Source organism: Culicoides brevitarsis, chromosome 1 (genome assembly GCF_036172545.1).
Source record: "Culicoides brevitarsis isolate CSIRO-B50_1 chromosome 1, AGI_CSIRO_Cbre_v1, whole genome shotgun sequence".
Lineage (NCBI taxonomy): Eukaryota > Metazoa > Arthropoda > Insecta > Diptera > Ceratopogonidae > Culicoides > Culicoides brevitarsis.
In genome coordinates, this window is record NC_087085.1 from 12,912,050 (window position 1) to 12,930,665 (window position 18,616).

Sequence of the window (18,616 nt, forward strand, 5' to 3'; positions counted from 1 at the left end):
AAATATTTTTTAAATGTAATAATTAATAAAATTATTTAAACTTAAAAAAATATTTTATTATAAAGTTTACCATTATTTAGGTAATTAAATATTTTTAATTAAAAATAATTTTTTTAATCTTAAAATCTTATTTTTTAATTTATATTATTTTGTTTTTTATTTATTTAATTATTTATTTATTTATTTTTTATTTTTTTTTTTGAGAAAAAATCAAGAAATAATTTTCACAATATTTTTCAATTTACAATACACAAAGAGTAGACTTCCTTGTCATAAATCACACATTTTTTGGCTGATGCAACCACTTTTATCGCAAAAAATAGCTTAAATACCTTTATTTTTTGTCCGTAAACAATTTTCCTGCAAAACCCGTAACAAAGACTTCTCTTTTCAATCGTGCCAATATTTATCCTTTTGCGAAATATGAACCGACATGAAGTTGAAATATTTTATTAATATTTAGTTGAGTGCTGCTCCTCAACTGATACTGAGTTGTAGACTGCCAAGAGACAAAAAAAAATGTAAAATAAATTGATATTCGAAAAATCCAATTTTTTTCTGTCCAAAATAAATTTCAATTTTTAACTTTTTTTTCTGTGTGCAGAAAATATTTTGTCGAACACACGGACAAAAAAGGAACAATATATTAACAATAAATCATAGTGAACAAAAAAAAATATTCTACTCATTTTTTATTCATCGTTGATTTATAGGACATTTATTGTTAGCTTATTATCTGCGCATTGATTTTCAAGCATTTTTAATGTGCTTGCCTTGCAAAAAAATTTTTTTTCGTTTATGTGACAAACCTGTCATTCTTCATTTTCATTGTGTTTCGAAGGAAATTATTTTTGGAATTAAAGGGAAAAAAAAGCTCGTCTGGATCAAGTTCTTTATGGAAGGCAAATTGGCTGGTATTGTTGTTGTTGTTTTTTGAAGTTACCGGCGCAAAAACGACTAAAATAATAGAAAATCAATTTTATTAATAAATAAAAGGGTACGAGAAACTGAATGGTACCAGGAGAATTGTTTTTCATTATATTCCAACAAAACATGGCAAAATAATAAATTTAAGGCACAATCCCTTGTGTTTTTCGTTTTTCCGTTTTAATATTTGTCCTCTTTTCATAAACTCGCAAGTTTTCAGGTAAATTTTACGTCCTACCTTTAGAAATAAATAAAAAAAAATTTTTTTTTGTCATACAACGGAATACATTAAAAAACCACAAAAAGTTTTCTTGTTACCACATTTCATGCCTCCATGCGAATTTTCGTCCAAAACTAGTATTTATCCTCCTCATGGCGGGTAATCATCGTTGTTTTGATCATCATGCAAAATACATATCTTTTGCTCACATTAGCGCGCACATGATGATGTTGCTTCAAAAAAAAAAACACGGAAAAATCAATAGTTGAGTTGTGTGTGTCAGCGAAAAAGAAAAGAAGGTATGACAAGGTGTCAAGAGCAAAGAATATGTTTAACCTTGTCCCTCCATATCGCTGAACAAACCTAGAAATCTGAACGCTATTTTGCATGTTATCTGCTTGGCGTGGCAAATGTGGCATGAAAACATGTCAAAAACAGCTAAACTTTTTATTATTTCATTTAAATATTTTTTTTTTTCGTAAAAACGTCAATAATTAATGATGTTGCGATGACACAATGTCCCCTTATTTAGTTTATTTATCAATCAAAAATTTTTTTGAAATCTCTCGAGTATTTTTGGAACCACAAAACGTGCCAACGTAAAAATGTGACGTACGAAAAATCACAAAAAATAATCTTTTTCCTGCGTTTAATGACACAATTAAAGATCCATAACAGTAGAAAAGTCGCAGTATGTTGTCTCCTCCTTTGTAATAATCATATATTTTTATTTTTTCGTTATCCATGTTGTCGTTCCATGTGCTTCAAGTACATTCCGAGAGAGATAACCAAACATAAATAATGGCATACAAGCTTCAATGTTATCCAATAAAGGCACATAAAATACAGTCCTGTCTGCGCCTTATAGATTTTTTTGGTAGGTTTTTGGCATGTGGCATGATAAAAGAAAATTTGTCTATTATTACCTAAGTCTATTTCCGTTTTTATTTGATTTTATGTTGTCTTGGCTCCAACAATGATTGTATCAGAAATTTCAGTGTGTGTGTGCGGCATCTATTCAGTTACCTTTGATTTAGGTTGAATTTACGTCAAAGCAACCTTTTGTGCTGTCGCTGAATTTTATTATTGAATAAATTTAAAATGTTCTATAAATGAATATTGAAAATGTTTTTGGTTTCTTTTATTATTATTTATTTTATTTTTCACTTTTTATTTAATGGAATTTATTATTTATAGAATAAAATTTATATTTTAAATTTATATTTAAAAGAGAAAACAACCGTCTTCGTAAATTCATGGCTTAAAACTAAAAAAAATATTTAGTAATTTATTTAAATGTGATTTTTTCAGATAAAAGCCTCCAGTATTTTTTTGAAAATATTTTAAATTATTTTTATTTTTTTATTTTTGAAGTATTAATTAATTATTTTGTTTTTTTTTTATTTAAATTATTTTTGAATTTAATTAAAAAAAAAATAAAATTTAAATAAGAAAATTAAATACTTTGAAAAATAAAAAAAAAAATTATTTTAATTAATAGGCATTTAATTTATTTTATTATTATTATTTTTTTTTTTGAACTAACAAACTCAAAAATTAAATTTTTATTTTTAATTAATTAAATTTTTAAATTAAATAATTTTTAATTTCAAATATTTTATAATTTTAATTTAAACCAAAGAATATTTTTTTTTATTGAAATTTTAATAAAAATTGTTAAGTTGAGGAAGAAATTTTTCCTTTTTTGGTATATAATTTAAAAAAAAATGTAAAATAATATTGAAAAAAATTAAAAAAAAAAAAATAAATAAATTCAAAGATTTTTTTATCTTCAGAATCTTCATAAAATTTATTTTTAGATGAAATAAAGAAAAATGAAAAATTATCTCAAAAAATCACAATTAACTAAAATATATTTTGCGGAAAAAATCCTCTATAAAATAACTGACTTTGCACAAAATTTCCCTTCTTACTTAATAATTCTACAATATTTCAATGGCTCACTTAAGCATATAATTTATTAATTTAATTTTCCTATACACAACACAATTTTCTCGTATTACAATAATAATTCTTTAGGTACATCTACCGATAAATTGCCAAGCAAGCAAGGAATTATGTTAATTTTTATTCTTACAAATTACGGTAATAATAAAAAGAGCAAGTGGCGCGATAACAAAATTAAAATCAAAATTAATTTAATTTAAATTTTGTGTTCGGCATGAGACTAACTGCGCCATTGAACGTTTAACATGCATGATAAATTAATAATAATTTTGCATCCACGTCTCCACGGTCTCGTGTGTTGTTGTTCATAAAATGCATAAATTTCCACGTGTAACATCATAATTTTTTGTGCGCTCTATAAGGAAATGTCGGTTTGAAACATCGTCGCGTCATGACGACGTTAACTCTTGTATTTGCACAAGAAGTCTAAAAAGTATCACATTTATGTCACAATATTCCTGCCATACGGTGCCTCCGTGTTTGTGGTTAAATAAAATTTTCCACGCAATCTGTAAATTATAGTATTTTTCATTAAATTACCTTGCCTTTTAATAAAATACAATGAAGAAAAAAAAATGTCAAGCAGATTTTAGACGAAAAAAAAACAGTTTAATGAAGCCAAACTAATTATGACGAAATGACATCAGCTTCATACACTTTTAATTAAACTTAATTAATGGACATAAAAGTAAAAATCTTACCTTTTGTCGGCTTTCATGCCCATGTAAGCGGTCATGTTATTCGTGCAATTATAATGACCAAGCTCGAGTGCCGCTTCACACCTTTCCGCCATAAATGCTTTCGGGCGTCGCACTGACTCGACAAAGTACACCCAGGCACGTTGATGACTGCAGCCCACTAAAAAAAAGGATTTTCATTAAAAAAAAAATCATAACCTCAAAAATGAGAAAAACTCACATATGATGCCTAACCATCGATTTTTGGATGTCTCTTCTTGCACACAGCCGGGCTGTAGCGGCGTACCGCCGTTTGGGAAAAAATCGGCATGTCCGAGTGCCCAAGGATACCCAAGCACACCGCCATCTGTGTGGATGACGTCAACGAATTTGGCATCGTTATAACTGAGGCGACCTGTGTCACCGCCAAACATGTACAAGGGAAATGCTGGATCCAAGCCTAGAAAAAAAAAACAAAAAAAAATTATTATGATGACACAGACACGTATTTGGTTTCGCATTGTCCTCTCTCACTCTTTTTTCCACAAATTTTAGTTTCATGATAATTTTTCTCTTGTGCCTGTCTTTGTTCATTTAATCAAACTTTCATCGTTAAAATGATCTCGCGAGCGAGAAAACTGACGATAAAACTTAATGTGCTTCGATTGTTAGGAAAAGTCGCACAAAATGATAAGTCTTGATGGTTATTAACTAACTTTTGTTCCATGCAGCAAATTCATACAAAAGTAGGACAATTACGTCTCGTTTATCAAAAACTCTGCTAAAAATGGCATTGATGTGATAAGGAAATGAACTCATTACGGAATTTTATTACATTTTACCTGATTACGTATCTGTTTTGTGAATTTTCCGCAAGAATTTGCATTAAATAGACAGAAGTAGGTTTCAAGAAAATAAAAATAAAATGAAGAAAAGTGGCAAAAGTTTGTGTTACTTATTGGGAGAAAAACAATCCAATAAATGCCCTTTCTCTCCTTGTGGCTTGTTTGTTATTGTTTCTCGCACAGCAAACTTTTTAATGCAATAATTCCCTCAAGCTTTTCAATCTTGATTAAAATCTATTTTTCTTGCAAAGCTTCTTACGGATTTTTCGTCTGGAGGATTTTGAAGTTGATGGTTATGGAAATTTTTCCATAAAAAAAATAATTTTAAAAGCGTTAAATTTTTTTAAAAACTTAAATATTTAAAAATTTTATTTATTTTTAAAATTTTAAAACAATTTATTTAAAATTTAATTTAACGATCATAAAAAATATAACGAATTAAATTAAATTTTTAGATAAATTAATTAAATATAAATTTATTAAATTATTATAAGATCAGACTTTTGTCGAATTTTCATTTAAAATTTATATTTTAACGATTTGTTTTTTTTTTTAATTTTTATTTAAAGATTTTCATTTAAAAAAAATATTTAATTCTATAAATTTAATTAAATTATAGTGAAAACTTAATTTATTAATTAAAATTCATTTAATTCATTAAATATTTTTTTTTTAATTTTAAAAAAATTAAAATTAAATTAATTTTATTAAATTTTATTTTTTTTTATTTAAAATAATTATTTCAAAAATTTTTTAATTATTTTTTATTATTATAAATTTATTTTAAAATACATATTTAAATTTTTTTAAATTTTATTATAACAAAAATTATTTTTTTTTTCAATTATTTCGTTTTTTTTTATTATTTTAATAAATATTAAATTAAATGTAGAATTTTAAACAATTTAAAAAAAAATTGTCAATATTTCCCATTAAAAAATAAGTTTCACCCCTGAACTTTTTACTAAATTTAAAAAAAGAATCCTATCAACCATCAAAATAAAATCGCCCATCCCCAACTACATCAATCTAACAAACACGCAAAAAAGTAAACCACTTTACATAACTTGATCTTGTTATAAAATGCACTTCAAAACTTCTACCATTTTCCTATGAAAAATGTCAATAACGTAAAATTCAGTTCTCTCTAAAGTACAAACACAACGAATCTGCCCATCTATCCTCTCTGCAGCAAAAATTTTGTAATTCCAAACAGCAAATATCGAACAAGCGACATTCCTTCCTTTTACATGACGATGACGATGTGACATGAATACCAAGTAGTAGTAATTGTTTCAGGATAACATTTTCGCAACTAAATGCATTAAAACAAATGCTGTCGGAGTTTGAGTGGCATTAATTGTGCAAAATGTGTGTCAAAGGAAGACAAATAACTCGCAGGAAAATTCACAATAAAATTTTCTATTCATCGAAATGAGTAATTTTAACAAAAGTCCTTGTCAGTTAAAAATATCAAACCTTGGATAAAATCAAAAAAAAAAAAGTTTCAATGTTGATGATGATGATGATGAAAGTATTTTATTACACATAATTACGAGTGCAATAAATATTTTTTCGATATTTGCACGTACGGTGCACCTTGAACGTGGCGAAAAGTTACATAAAATATTTTTGTTCTATTTTATTTACACTCTGGCAGATACTTCCTGGTCGAATTACCTCATAAATTTTATTTAAAAATGTTTTATTTATGTGTGCTACGGAATATTTTAAATACTTAGCAAAAAAAAAATTTTTTTTTGTTTAACGATTGAATAGAGAAATTTCTCTGTGTGAATATAAATTAGTAATTTCCTGTTTTTGTTTTCTCACTTGTACGACACATACACTCAATATTCATAAGGAAAAGTCAGTGCAAGTGCATTGTAACACGTTTTTCCGCAAACTAAATAATTGCATATTTGCATTGTGTTTGGAATGTGAACACATTTCACTTCACCCAAGCAGAGGAAAAGCAACGAAAAAAAATAACGAGGATTATTTAGCAGCTGTTATGATGACAGAACGCTTTTAAAATGCATGTTTTTTGGTGCGGAATAAATCAGAATTAATTTTTCATCAAGCATCGTCGTACCTGTGATGCGCGGCAACGTCATGCCCCATTCCTTGAGTGTCTTCCCAATATACCCTGCAACTTCGGCACCTAAGCTGAAACCCACGACATGCACATTTTTCAACGGCACTCCAGATAAAATGATGAAACGGAGGAAACGAGCCACGTAACGACCAACCCGAGGACCATTTTCTACTGCATTCACGTACCTAAAAGCCGTCGTGGAATCTTTATTAATTACTTAAACTTTTATTTTTTTCAAAAACTTACCATGGCAATGCTGTTATAGGGGACCAGTCTACCAGAATAACGTTGTAGTCGGTAACTTCGAGGAAAGCTGTAGTAATATTTTTTATTCATTAGTGTAATGTTTCCTCGAAAGCAAAAAAAAAATATTTTTACCATCACGTATTTCTTGACTACTTTGTCCAACTCCGCCAGGTGCGCGTTCACTAAAGCCATGCAAGTAGAGCACAACGGGGTTTGTTTTGTTCAAATTTGATCTATCTAGTCGTTTATAATCTGACACATACAATAAATTAGCTTTGGTAGGATTTTTCCTGTTGTTGTTGTTGTTGAAGGACAAAATAAACAAAAAAAGAAGGAAATTAATGAGAATTCTTTGTTTTTTCGAATAAAAATCGTTTCTTACCTTGTGTAAAGGAGGAATTTAATATCTTTTGGTTCACGTATTTGGCAGCAATTTTCACAATCACCTCGTGGCGCGGGCGAATACATCAAAGGAGATCCGCCTACAAAAGAGAAAATGAAGAAAGTTAATTAATGATTTTAGTTTTTTGAAAAAAAAAATAATCAGACGTCTCCATTGACAATTAATTTTATTTTTTTGTTTAAAAAAAATGTTATTTTAATTAAAAGTTTAAAAAATTAATTAAAAAATTAAAAAAAAATAATTAAAAAATTATTTAAAAAAAAAATATAATAAATTATAAATAAAAAAAATAATTAAAAAACAAAAAAGAAGATATTTAATATTAGAATGAATTTAATTTTATTTTTATTAATTATTATTATTTTATTTATTTTTATTAATTTTTTATTTAAAAAAATCATTTAAAACGAATAAATGTATGTATTTATTTTTTTTTTTAATTTTTTAAATTTTATATTTTACTTATTTATTTTTTCTTTTTTTTTTATTAAAAATATTTTAATATGTTATAAAGGTACGTTGACTTTCTAAAAAAAATCATTTAACTCGATTTTTTTTCGCAAAATTTAAATTAAAAATTTTCAATATTTTGTGTCCCCAATTATATCACATTTAGTCAAAAGTTATTGAAATCTGACAAAATATGAAAAAATTTCAGATTTTTATAAATTTTTTAAGTCAATTGTAATTTTTTGGCTATAAAACCGAAAATTTAAAATTATATTTTTTTAATTTCCATTTATTTAATTTATTTAAAAAATTTTTTTATAAAAAAATTGATTTTTAAGTTGATAAAAAAAAATAAGTTTTATAATAATATTAAAAATTGAATTTTTTCAAAAACTTTTGGTAAAAAATTTAAATCAATTAAATTCCATTAAATTCAGTATTAATAAGCTCAAATTTCACATAATCGGTCTGAACCATTTCAAAACCACAAACAATTCTCATCGTATTTGCTCATCAATTTTTTTTCACAATCAATCCACGCCAATTTAAATGTCATAAAGATTGCAAAAGCACATTCCCATCATTAAACATTGTATACTGTGGACGACAATCACTGATCACAATAAAAATGGACATTATCAGTACTCAGTACATTGTAGGTTTTGCGTTAATTCCTCCTCGTTTTCATATCAAATCGCAAAGCGCGCACCCACTTTCCATATTTAATGGCGAAAGAGGTAATAACAACAAAATGAGCGATAAAATAAATATTTGAATTCCCAAATCGGTGATAAAAGCTATGCTTTATTTGTTCGTCATATCAACGAACGGTTTCAAATTGCATGCCATTTAATGGAATTAGAAGCGCAATGTCGGCGCTTACACTTGATCTCTCTCGGTGCGTTGTCAACATTTAATAAAACTTTTATCGGAAAAAGTGCGATTTTCATCTATTTTTCAATGTATTGACGGACAAAAACGTCCGGAAGTCATTTTTATTTAACGTTCTAAAGTTCGCTGTAATTAAATACTGACCTACATGATGTCACATCGACAACGGAAATGTTTGTTTTATTAAAAAGGAAATTAACTGTGCAACCCATTTGTCTATTTTTAGAACATCTTTTAAGGGATTGTCACTCGTGTTGACGATAAAAGCCCTAAAAATCGATTTTCATCAACTTTCCGTTCGTCTAAAAATAAATTTTCGTAATCTCGGTGAAACGAAATACTTTTAATGTCAATGTACATGCGAGGAATAAATCGCGTCAAGTGCATCACTTAACTGTGCCGTCTTTTTATGATGTAAAGTGCCGTACTCGAAAAGGCATTTAACGTGTTTTCGTCGCAGGGATTGTTTTTGTTTGAGCAAGAAAAAGTAGAAGAACAAGTGATAAGATTTTTAACAACACCCTGTTGAGCGACATCATATCACAAGAATATCATTTTCTTCCCCTTTTTTGCACGTCCCATAGCTTGACTAGACAGAATAAATGCTGGATAAATTGATTCAATTTAAAGCTTTTTCTCTTGTGAAGGAATTTGCTGGAAGAGAAGCAGGATAATGCCTTTTTTAAAAGCATAAACTGACATAATTAAATCGAAAAATGAATCCTTTGAGGCAGGATTTAGTCTCTTCTCGTCTGAAAACTGGAATGAATGAAGGTTTTAAGGTTAGATATGAATTGAATTTGTGCATGGAGGACAATGAAAAGCCGTTCAGGTCATAACGATGACTTTAAAAATAATGACCGATTATGTTAATTTAATCAATTAGCTTTGAAAAATTGTTCATAATTGTAATTTTTTACAGCATTAAAACATTTTCAAGGAAAAATGCTCTTTTGATGTTTCTTTGTTACCATATATGAAACAAAAATTTTAATAAAATTTTTAATTATTTTTTTTACCATTTTATATAAAGTTTTTAGTATTTAAATATTAATAATATTTTATTAATTTTTTTTTATTTTTTAAAAATTATTTATTTATTTTTTTCAGTTTAATTCTGACTTCGAAATTTATATTAAATTATTTTTTAAAAAATACGTGAGAATTTAATAATTAGAATAATTTAAATATATTTTAAAAAAGTGAAAAATAAAATTTTTAATAAAAAAAACAAAATGTTACATATATTTTACTCATATAATTATTTTAGTTTAAATTTCAATTTAGAGAGTGGTTTTCACATTTTTTAATAAAATAAAATATTAAATTTATTATTTAAAAAAATTATCAAAATTAAATTTTTTAAAAAAATTATAATAAATGTTACTATTTATTATTTGAAATAAATAAATTAATTAATTATTTTAAATTTTAATATTTTTTATTTTAATAAATTTGCTTAATAAATTATTTAATAAAAACAAATAAAATTATTATTAAAAAATAATAAATTTTTAAAAAAAAATTAATTTATAATTAAATAAATATTCAAAAATTTATAAAAAATAAAAAAAATTTTTTTGTAGAAATATAAAAAAATCCGCTTATGTCAACATTTTCACATCAAATACCACACCTGTATTTTTTTTGAACCATCCATGACCTAAGTTAGCAAGCAGTAACGATCTAATTGAGTATTCTCATAAATTTATAAATAAATCACCGATGCACAACATTTTTCATGACTGACTATCTAAGCAGAATTCATGATTAATGATGTTTCGTCGTTTTTGTACGCGTTTGGCACATGTGACTGACTGACGATGCTCACGCCTCATATCACGTACGTAACTGGACAAATAAAGTCTGTGCTATAAAAAATTTTACTCACACGCGACCTGCCTTCTGTTTGGCGTTAAAAAGACATGTTTGAGTTGTTTTTTTTTTGTTTGTATAACTAACAAGATTTATTTGCTTGGAATGACCCTTGGCGCGATTTGTGCATTTTTTGCATTGAATATTTAAATTTCTTCCGTTTTATTTGAATTTCTTTGTTTGATGAGAGGAAAAATAAATGAAAAATCAATTCTTCGGTTTTTTTTTCTTAATTGCTCATTTGTTTCATTGTTTTTTCTTTGCTCTCGCATTATTCTTGACACGAAAACAAGAAAAAAAATACAAGAAACAAAACCTTAATCGCCTTAATTGCCACCACAAATTACCCGACATAATATATGTTTCGACATAATTAAATTGTTGCATGACACGATAGTTGCTCGCCATCCATCCATCGGCTTCGAAGAAATTTTTTTCTCCCTCTCTCTCTAATTTTCTCCTTGTCTTGCAAATCTTTTATGCAAAGTGTAATTAAAATCAAAGCGAACAATTATTTCGTTTCTTTTGTCGTTGTTGTATTTGTTGGTAATAAAATTATTTATTAAGACTGAAGCGAACGATGAAGACGATAAAAAAATGATTATCATCGTTTAACGCAGAAAATTTCAATCCAAGCCAAGATTTAATGCTCAGTAAATCATTTCGTGCCGTCTTTTTCGCTGACTTCCTTGCATTTGTAGTTTTTTTAATGTCAGCTAATGATGATGATATTTATGTCCTTATTCATTTTTAATTTATTTTTTAAAAAATTACGAGAAATTTTCATTTACAAATTTTTTCATGTAAATTCTAATCGCTTTTTAATAACATTTAAAAACAATTTTATTAAAAAACGTTTAATTTCAATGATTTTTGTAACAACTTACATCCGAAATTAAAATTGTAAGCTCATTTTACGAAAGTTACTTGATTAGAAAACATCCTAAATTTATTTTTGTAACAAAAAATGAAGTTAAAAATTTTTCAATTTTTGATTTTCCTATTTTTGACTGTGAAATTTATTTCAATGGTGAGTTTTTCTTTTTAATTAAATGAAAACCTTAAAAAAATATTTTAATTTACAGAAAAATATAATAACGCTCACCGGTACCGATATAACTTGTAACGATAAATATGCGAAAAATTGTACGATGAAAGGTCGATATGACAACGCAACAAAAAGATATTTCCTATCAGCGTCGGCCGTTTATAAAGTTCCCCTGAAAACTTTTTTTGTATGTTTTCTTTTCGAAATTTTTAATTTAATTTTTATTACGGAAAAATTATTTTTTAGTTCAATTTCTTGTTGGAAGGCAGTATAATTAATTCGAACGTCACTCGTGTGGTTTTCAATCGAACTTCCGATGTTTGTCGTTATATGAAGCAGAAAAAAGGAACAGATTTTGTCATGAATATTGTTTATGATATTTTGAGGACAAAAGGGAAATTTGCTCATAAGTGCCCAATTGACAAAGAAACGCGGTACTATTTTGAGGATTTTGAATTGACGGCTGATATGATACCAGCTTTTATTCCTTTGCGAGAGAGTTCGGGGACTTTTACGATGACTTATTTGACGATGGAAAAGAAAAAAATGGTTCCGATTGTCATAGGGAAGACTTTTTTGAGGGTTTATGTGACTTGAAAAATTTTTAAAAGAATTTTTTAAAAATTATTTTTTTAAAGGTTGAGGAATTTTTCATTAATTTTTAATTTTTAATGGGTGAAAAATTATTTAATATTTTTTTTATTTAAAAATATTGTTTTTATAATTTTTTATCAAAGAAAAGAAAATTTTAATTTTATAATTTTTTTTAAATATTTTTTTTCTGAATTTTTAACGAAGAAAAATGTTTCTAGCAAAAATTAATTTTGCAAAAAAAAAAATTTAATTTTAAAACTGTTGCTATGTAAATCAAGTTCACTTTTGATCGTTTTTTAATAACTTTTTTAAAAACATTTTTATTAAAAATCGTTTAATGTCAATAACAACTTACTTCCGAAAATTTTTTCAATTCATTTTCTCAGTGTTACTTGCTTAGTTTACATCCTAAAGTCACATTTTTGTGTTAAAAAAATGATTTTAAAATATCTTTTATTTTGGATTTTCTTTCTGTTAACGCTTAAATTCATTTCTATGGTAAGTTTTTTTTAGAAATATTTTTAAGAAAAAAAAATTAAAAATATTTTTTTTTTTAGAAAAACACGATAAAACTCATCGGTACTGATATGCAATGCAACGATAAATACGCAAAAAATTGTTCGATGACCAGTCGACATGACAACGCAACAAATCGATATTACTTATCGGGGTCAATAGTTTACAAAGTCCAATTAAAAACATTTTTAGTATGTTTCTTTTTTTAAATTTAATTTTTTTATATTTAAAAAAATATTTTTTTTAGTTTAATTTCCTCTTGGAAGGAACCTCGATCAATAGTAATGCAACTCGTGTGGTTTTCAATCGCACATCTGACGTTTGTCGCTATTTAAAACAGAAAAAGGGCACGGATTTCATCATGAATATTGTTTATGATATTTTAAGGAAAAAGGGAAAATTTTCCAACAAATGTCCAATTGAGAAGGAAACGCGGTACTATTTTGATGATTTTGAGTTGACGTCGGACATGATTCCAGCATTTATTCCATTGCGGGATAGTTATGGCACTTTTACGATGACTTACTTGACGATGGAGAAGAAAAAAATGATTCCGATAATGACGGCAAAGACTTTCTTGAGAGTTTTTGTTAATTAAATTTTTTTATTGGTTGAGGTGTTATTTTTAAAAATTGTTAAGACAATAAAATTAAAGAATTTCCAAAAGAAAAATTTCCAAAAAAAAATTTCATACCTACATTCAAATTCATATTTAAATTAAAAAAATGCAAAATTAAAGTTTTTAAAAATAATTTTTTAAAATTAATTTTGATTTAATTTAATTTAATTAATTAATTGTACAATTTTTAAAAACCGAACTGAAAATTGCCTCAATGGGCAATATTTTTTCTTCAAAAAGGTGTCGCTATTTATTCGCCTAAAACTATTGAGAAAAACGAGACAAAATTGAGGAAATTTGTTATTTTGCAAAATATGAATTAATTTTGCTGAAATTAATCTCTTTTATAAATGACTTTGCATTTAATATCAGCTGTTTTTAAAGGAGATCGCCTTTTAATAATTTTAATTTCAGAAGTAATTTATTTGGAAAAAAATCTCGATTCATTGAAAACTATTTCCGAATCGAAATTTAGTTCGATATTGATCTTCTAAAAGAAAACATTCAAAAATGTTTCACTGCCGATATTTAATTTTATTGATATTTTGCGTAAAATCGATCGAAATGGTACGTTTTTTCTTAAAATTTTAAATTTTTTCAAAAAAACTTTTTAATATTTCACAGAAAAAATCTTTTTTCATTGACCGTGTAAGCACAACTTTTAACGAAAAATACGTAATAAATGGTTCGTCAAGTGTCGGTTACGATAACAAGACCAAAGCTTATACCATTTCTGGAGAAACTATCTTTAAAGTTCGTCTTAATGTTTTCTTTGTAAGTTTTTTTTCTGTTTTTTTTTTACTTTAAAAAATTCCAAAATAATTTTTTTTAGTTGAATTTTGTGCTGGAAGGTCATCCTGTCACGCAAAATTTCTCCCGAGTGATGCTTAATCGCACTTCTGACGTTTGCAAGTATCTCAAACACAAAAAGGGCACAGATTTTCTCATGAAAATCGTTTACGACGCCATGAGTCAACACGGAAAGTTTGCACAAAAATGTCCTCTTGAGAAAAATACACGTTACTACTTCAAAGATTTTGAAGTGTCGGTTGACTTGATTCCGCCTTATGTTCCTGTTCGGGAGTGGCGCGGAATTTTTTCAGTGACTTATTTGACGCAAGAGAAGAAACGATGGATTAACCTTATTACAAGTAAAATTTATATGGGATCTCATGTTTGAGTATTTTTTTTACAAGAAATATAATTCAAATTATGAATATTCATGCACATTAAAAAATATTTAGAAAAATATTTTTATTATCGATCAAAATTTAAATCCTACAGAATTTTTAAAAATTAATTTAAATTAAAAATTTAATAAATTGAAAAAAAAAAATTAACTTTTTTTGAAAAACTCCTTTGCTTTAATGTCCATTATTTTTTTTTAAATTTAATTTTTTATAAAAGAATATAAAACTTTAAAAATTTTTCTTAATTTTTATTTTAGATTAATTCTATTAATTTTTGCAAAAATTGCAAAAATAAATCACCATTTTTATTTTTTTCAATTTTTTGTTGAAAATTATTCCGCTCTACAACTTGGCAGTATCTTTAATGACAAATACGTCAAAAATTATACTCAAACAAAGCAAAAATTATTTCATCAGAGACTCAAATTGTTTAATTTTTTTTTAAAGCACTAATGGATTTAAAATTGAAAAAATTTTCAACTTTTATTTCTGAATGTGACTCAGTTTAAAAATTTCCTTTATCAGAAGAACATTTAAAAATGTTTGAAAAAAAATTATTTTTAATTTATTTTTTCTTCATTTTTATCTCAATCCATAAAATTTCAACGGTAATTGATTAATTCTTCTTAAAAAAAATTAATTAATTCAAAAACTTTTCAGAAAAATGTAATTTTTATCTCCCATGTGAACTTCACCTGTAACCCAGACTACTTAAGAAACTGTTCATTTACCAGCAAATACAACAACAAAACCCGCCAATACTTAATTTCAGGCGAAACTACTTACAAAGTCCCCCTTTCGACGTATTATTATCACATTTTAATCCAAGGATACTTTTTGACATCCAAAAGCTCTTCGCCACACACATTTTACAATCAAACAATTGACGTTTGTCGTTATTTGAAACACAAAAATCGTTCATATTTCTTCATGAAATTATTATACGATCAATTACTGAACAAAGGAAGGCAACCCCGAAAATGCCCCATCCCAAATGACACGCGATTTTATTTTGACAACTATGAGATGACAAGTGATGTGATTCCGCCCTTTATTCCTATGGTGGATACATTTCGAGGCATTTCAACAGTTACTTATATGACGCAAGAGAAAAAACGCTTTTTAAAACTGATGATTAGTAAATTATTTGTGGAAGTTCGTGTCGTTTGATAAAAAAAAATAAATGTGAAAAAATTGACAAAAATTAGCAATTTTTTGATTTCATCGCAAACTGATCGAATTAAAATTGCTTCAAATTTAAAAAATATTTCACGTTTGAAAATTATATTCAGTTCTCGAATTTTTTTCAGTTGAAATGTTTGTAAAATTAATTTTAATAATTTTTTTCGTTGGTTTAAAATTGATTTTAGCTGTAAGAAAAAATATTAAAAAATATTTTAACAAATTTTTCATTAATAATAAATTTAAAAATTAAATTAAAATTCTTAATTTAATAATTTTATTTTTTTTAGAAAGGTATAATTTCAATTTCTCATGTAAACAGCACTTACGATGAAAAATACGTAAAAAATTGTTCGATCAATTACATTTTTGACCAACAAACAAACCGATATATTATTTCAGGGGAAGCCACTTACAAAGTTCAACTTTCCAAATATTTCGTAAGACTTAAAAAAATAATTTTTAATTAAAAAAAAAAAATATTTAAAAGAGATAATTTTTATTAATTAATTTAAATTTTATATCTAAAAAATTAATTTTTGAATTATAAAAAATATTAATTAAATTTAATAAATAAATTTAATGATTTTTATTCAAAATAATTTTTAAAAAATTTAAAAAAAATATTTTTTTTTTCTAATTAAAATTATAAAAAAATTAATTAAATTTAATAAATATATTTAATGATTTTAATTCAAAATAATTTTTAAAAAATTTTAAAAAAATATTTTTTATATTAAAATTATAAAAAAATAATTAAATTTAATAAATACATTTAATGATTTTAATTCAAAATAATTTTTAAAAAATTAAAAAAAAAATTTCATATTAAAAATTAATTTTAATTAAAAAAAAATTTCAGTACAATTTCGTATTAGAAAGATCATCTGTCAAACGCCACACACTATTTAATCGAACAATTAACGTTTGTCGCTACTTAAAACAAAAAAAGAGCACGGATTTCATCATGAAAATCGTTTATGACAAATTAAACCAAAAAGGAAGACTCAGTCAAAAGTGCCCCATTCAAAAAGACATCCGCTTCTTCTTCGATGATTTTGCCTTGACGCCCGATGTCATCCCTTCCTTCATCCCCGTGGAACCCATGAACGGCATTTTTACCATGACTTATTTGACGCAAGAGCAAAAACGTTGGATCAAACTCATGCATTTTCGTATCTTTTTGGAAATTAAAATTTTTTAGCCATAAAATGACGAAATTTCAAAGCTAATTACACGTTAGTTGACACTTATCATCTTACAAAATGCACTCCAAATTCTTTGAATGTTTAAAATGGTCAATTATTTTTTTTTCGCTTGCACATGCAACAAAAACATAAATAAACAGACATATCAGATGCATACATAATAAGCAAATAAATAGAGGTGAAAAAAGGTAACGCAACAAGTGTATCAATATAACTCAATGAAATGCATTTCGCGAAAGGTATGTTGTCGTCCGCGTAGTTGAAGAAATAAAAAAAGAGAGAAAATAATTGCTTGACACTTGCATCGCATCGCGCGCGACACACTTGTAGTAAATGTGTGATTGAATAAGTGCAAGCATTTTGTGACACATTTTTTTGTGTTTTTTTTTATTACTCGCTAGACGAATAAATAAAATGAGTGATAGGCAATTATATGGAGCAATAATAAATGAATGGTATGTCACTCATTCCATTCAATGAATGGTTTGAAATCGCAACATTTAATCGCTCTCGAGGAAAGTGTTGGAAATATTACTTAACCTTATCTGGTATGAATTTTGTTGTTGCAAACGGAAAATTGTGTGGAGACGCCTGATACAAGATTTTTACGTAATATTAAGAGATAATAAATATTTCCTTGGGGTGATTTTTTTATGTTTTACTTACCGAAGAAAAGTGTGAAGACAGTGCATAATGCAATGTTTTCGGCTGGCAAGACCATTTTAACTACTTCTATCAACGTTTGGTTCCAAAAAAATTTTTTTTCAATGAACACAATTATATATATTTAAAACAATATTCTTTTCGCGTGTACCATACACTAAAGGCGACCATGGAATACACTAATGATATACTGAGCTGTACAACGATGCTGCTGATGATAATGATAATTGTGTTGTCGGTTTTTTCATGTCATTTAACCGGAGAGTATAAATAAAGGTTAATGTTTCAGAAAATTTTTGTCTATGAGTCTTGTTTGTTTTTATTTCTCTTAATTTTTTTTATTTATTTTTTTTTGCACAAAAAACTTGTAAGAATTTTAAAATTATTTTACAAAAATTAAAATATTTTTTAATTAATTTTTTATTTATTTTTTAAAATATTTATTTTAGTTCATTTATTTTTTTATATTGTTTTGTGTAATTTATTTTTATTTTTTTATTAAAATATTTGTTTTATTTTTTATTAATAGTATTTTTTACTATAATTTGTTCATTTTTAAAAATTTTTTGGTTTTTAATTATTAATTTATTTAAAATTTATTAAATTTATTTTTAAATGTTATTTTTTTTAATTAATTTATTTATTTCACTTTGAATTTTTATTTTATTTTTAACAAAATTTATATTTTTTATTTTTTAAAAAACTTTATTTTTTTTAATTTAAAAAATTATTTATTTAATTTTATTTTTAATTTTTTAATATTTAGTTTTTAATTATTTAATTAATTAATTAAATTTACTTCAAATATTTATTTATTGTCATGCTTCACGTGTTTTAACACCGAGCTCACTTTTTTGAATGTCAACTTTATTTGACACTAACTTGTACTTTATATATTTTTTTATTTTAATTCATCAACTTTTTTTCTTTAAACTATTCTCGAATAAAAAAATGCTCCATCATCCTATTAATTTATTCACCTTTTAATTTTACATA

The 18,616-nt window shown here is 25.7% G+C and overlaps 2 protein-coding genes across 2 annotated transcripts in view; one reads left to right on the plus strand and one right to left on the minus strand.

Moving 5' to 3' along the window:
- The window catches only part of LOC134833544 (uncharacterized), a 43,985-nt gene that overhangs the window by 13,301 nt on the left and 12,068 nt on the right, over window positions 1–18,616 (plus strand). The gene's annotated exons all lie outside the window — the stretch shown is intronic.
- LOC134833551 (lipase member H) lies at window positions 3,544–17,678 on the minus strand. The gene is made up of 8 exons (XM_063847907.1): window positions 17,624–17,678; window positions 7,364–7,463; window positions 7,114–7,271; window positions 6,982–7,048; window positions 6,733–6,920; window positions 4,034–4,252; window positions 3,817–3,973; window positions 3,544–3,624 (listed from the first exon to the last, which is right to left on the minus strand). The coding sequence occupies exons 1-8, from the start codon at window positions 17,676–17,678 to the stop codon at window positions 3,558–3,560; spliced, it is 1,011 nt and encodes a 336-aa protein (XP_063703977.1). The 3' UTR covers window positions 3,544–3,557.

What these genes read in the sequence shown, in the direction of transcription:
- LOC134833551 (XM_063847907.1), bottom strand. Translation starts at nt 17,678, where the DNA reads ATGGTCTTGCCAGCCGAAAACATTGCATTATGCACTGTCTTCACACTT. An exon ending in AAATTCCTCCTTTACACAAG is followed by an intron (nt 7,272 to 7,363) that starts GTAAGAAACGAT and finishes CAACAACAACAG; the next exon opens with GAAAAATCCTACCAAAGCTA. An exon ending in TCGATGGTTAGGCATCATAT is followed by an intron (nt 3,974 to 4,033) that starts GTGAGTTTTTCT and finishes CCTTTTTTTTAG; the next exon opens with TGGGCTGCAGTCATCAACGT.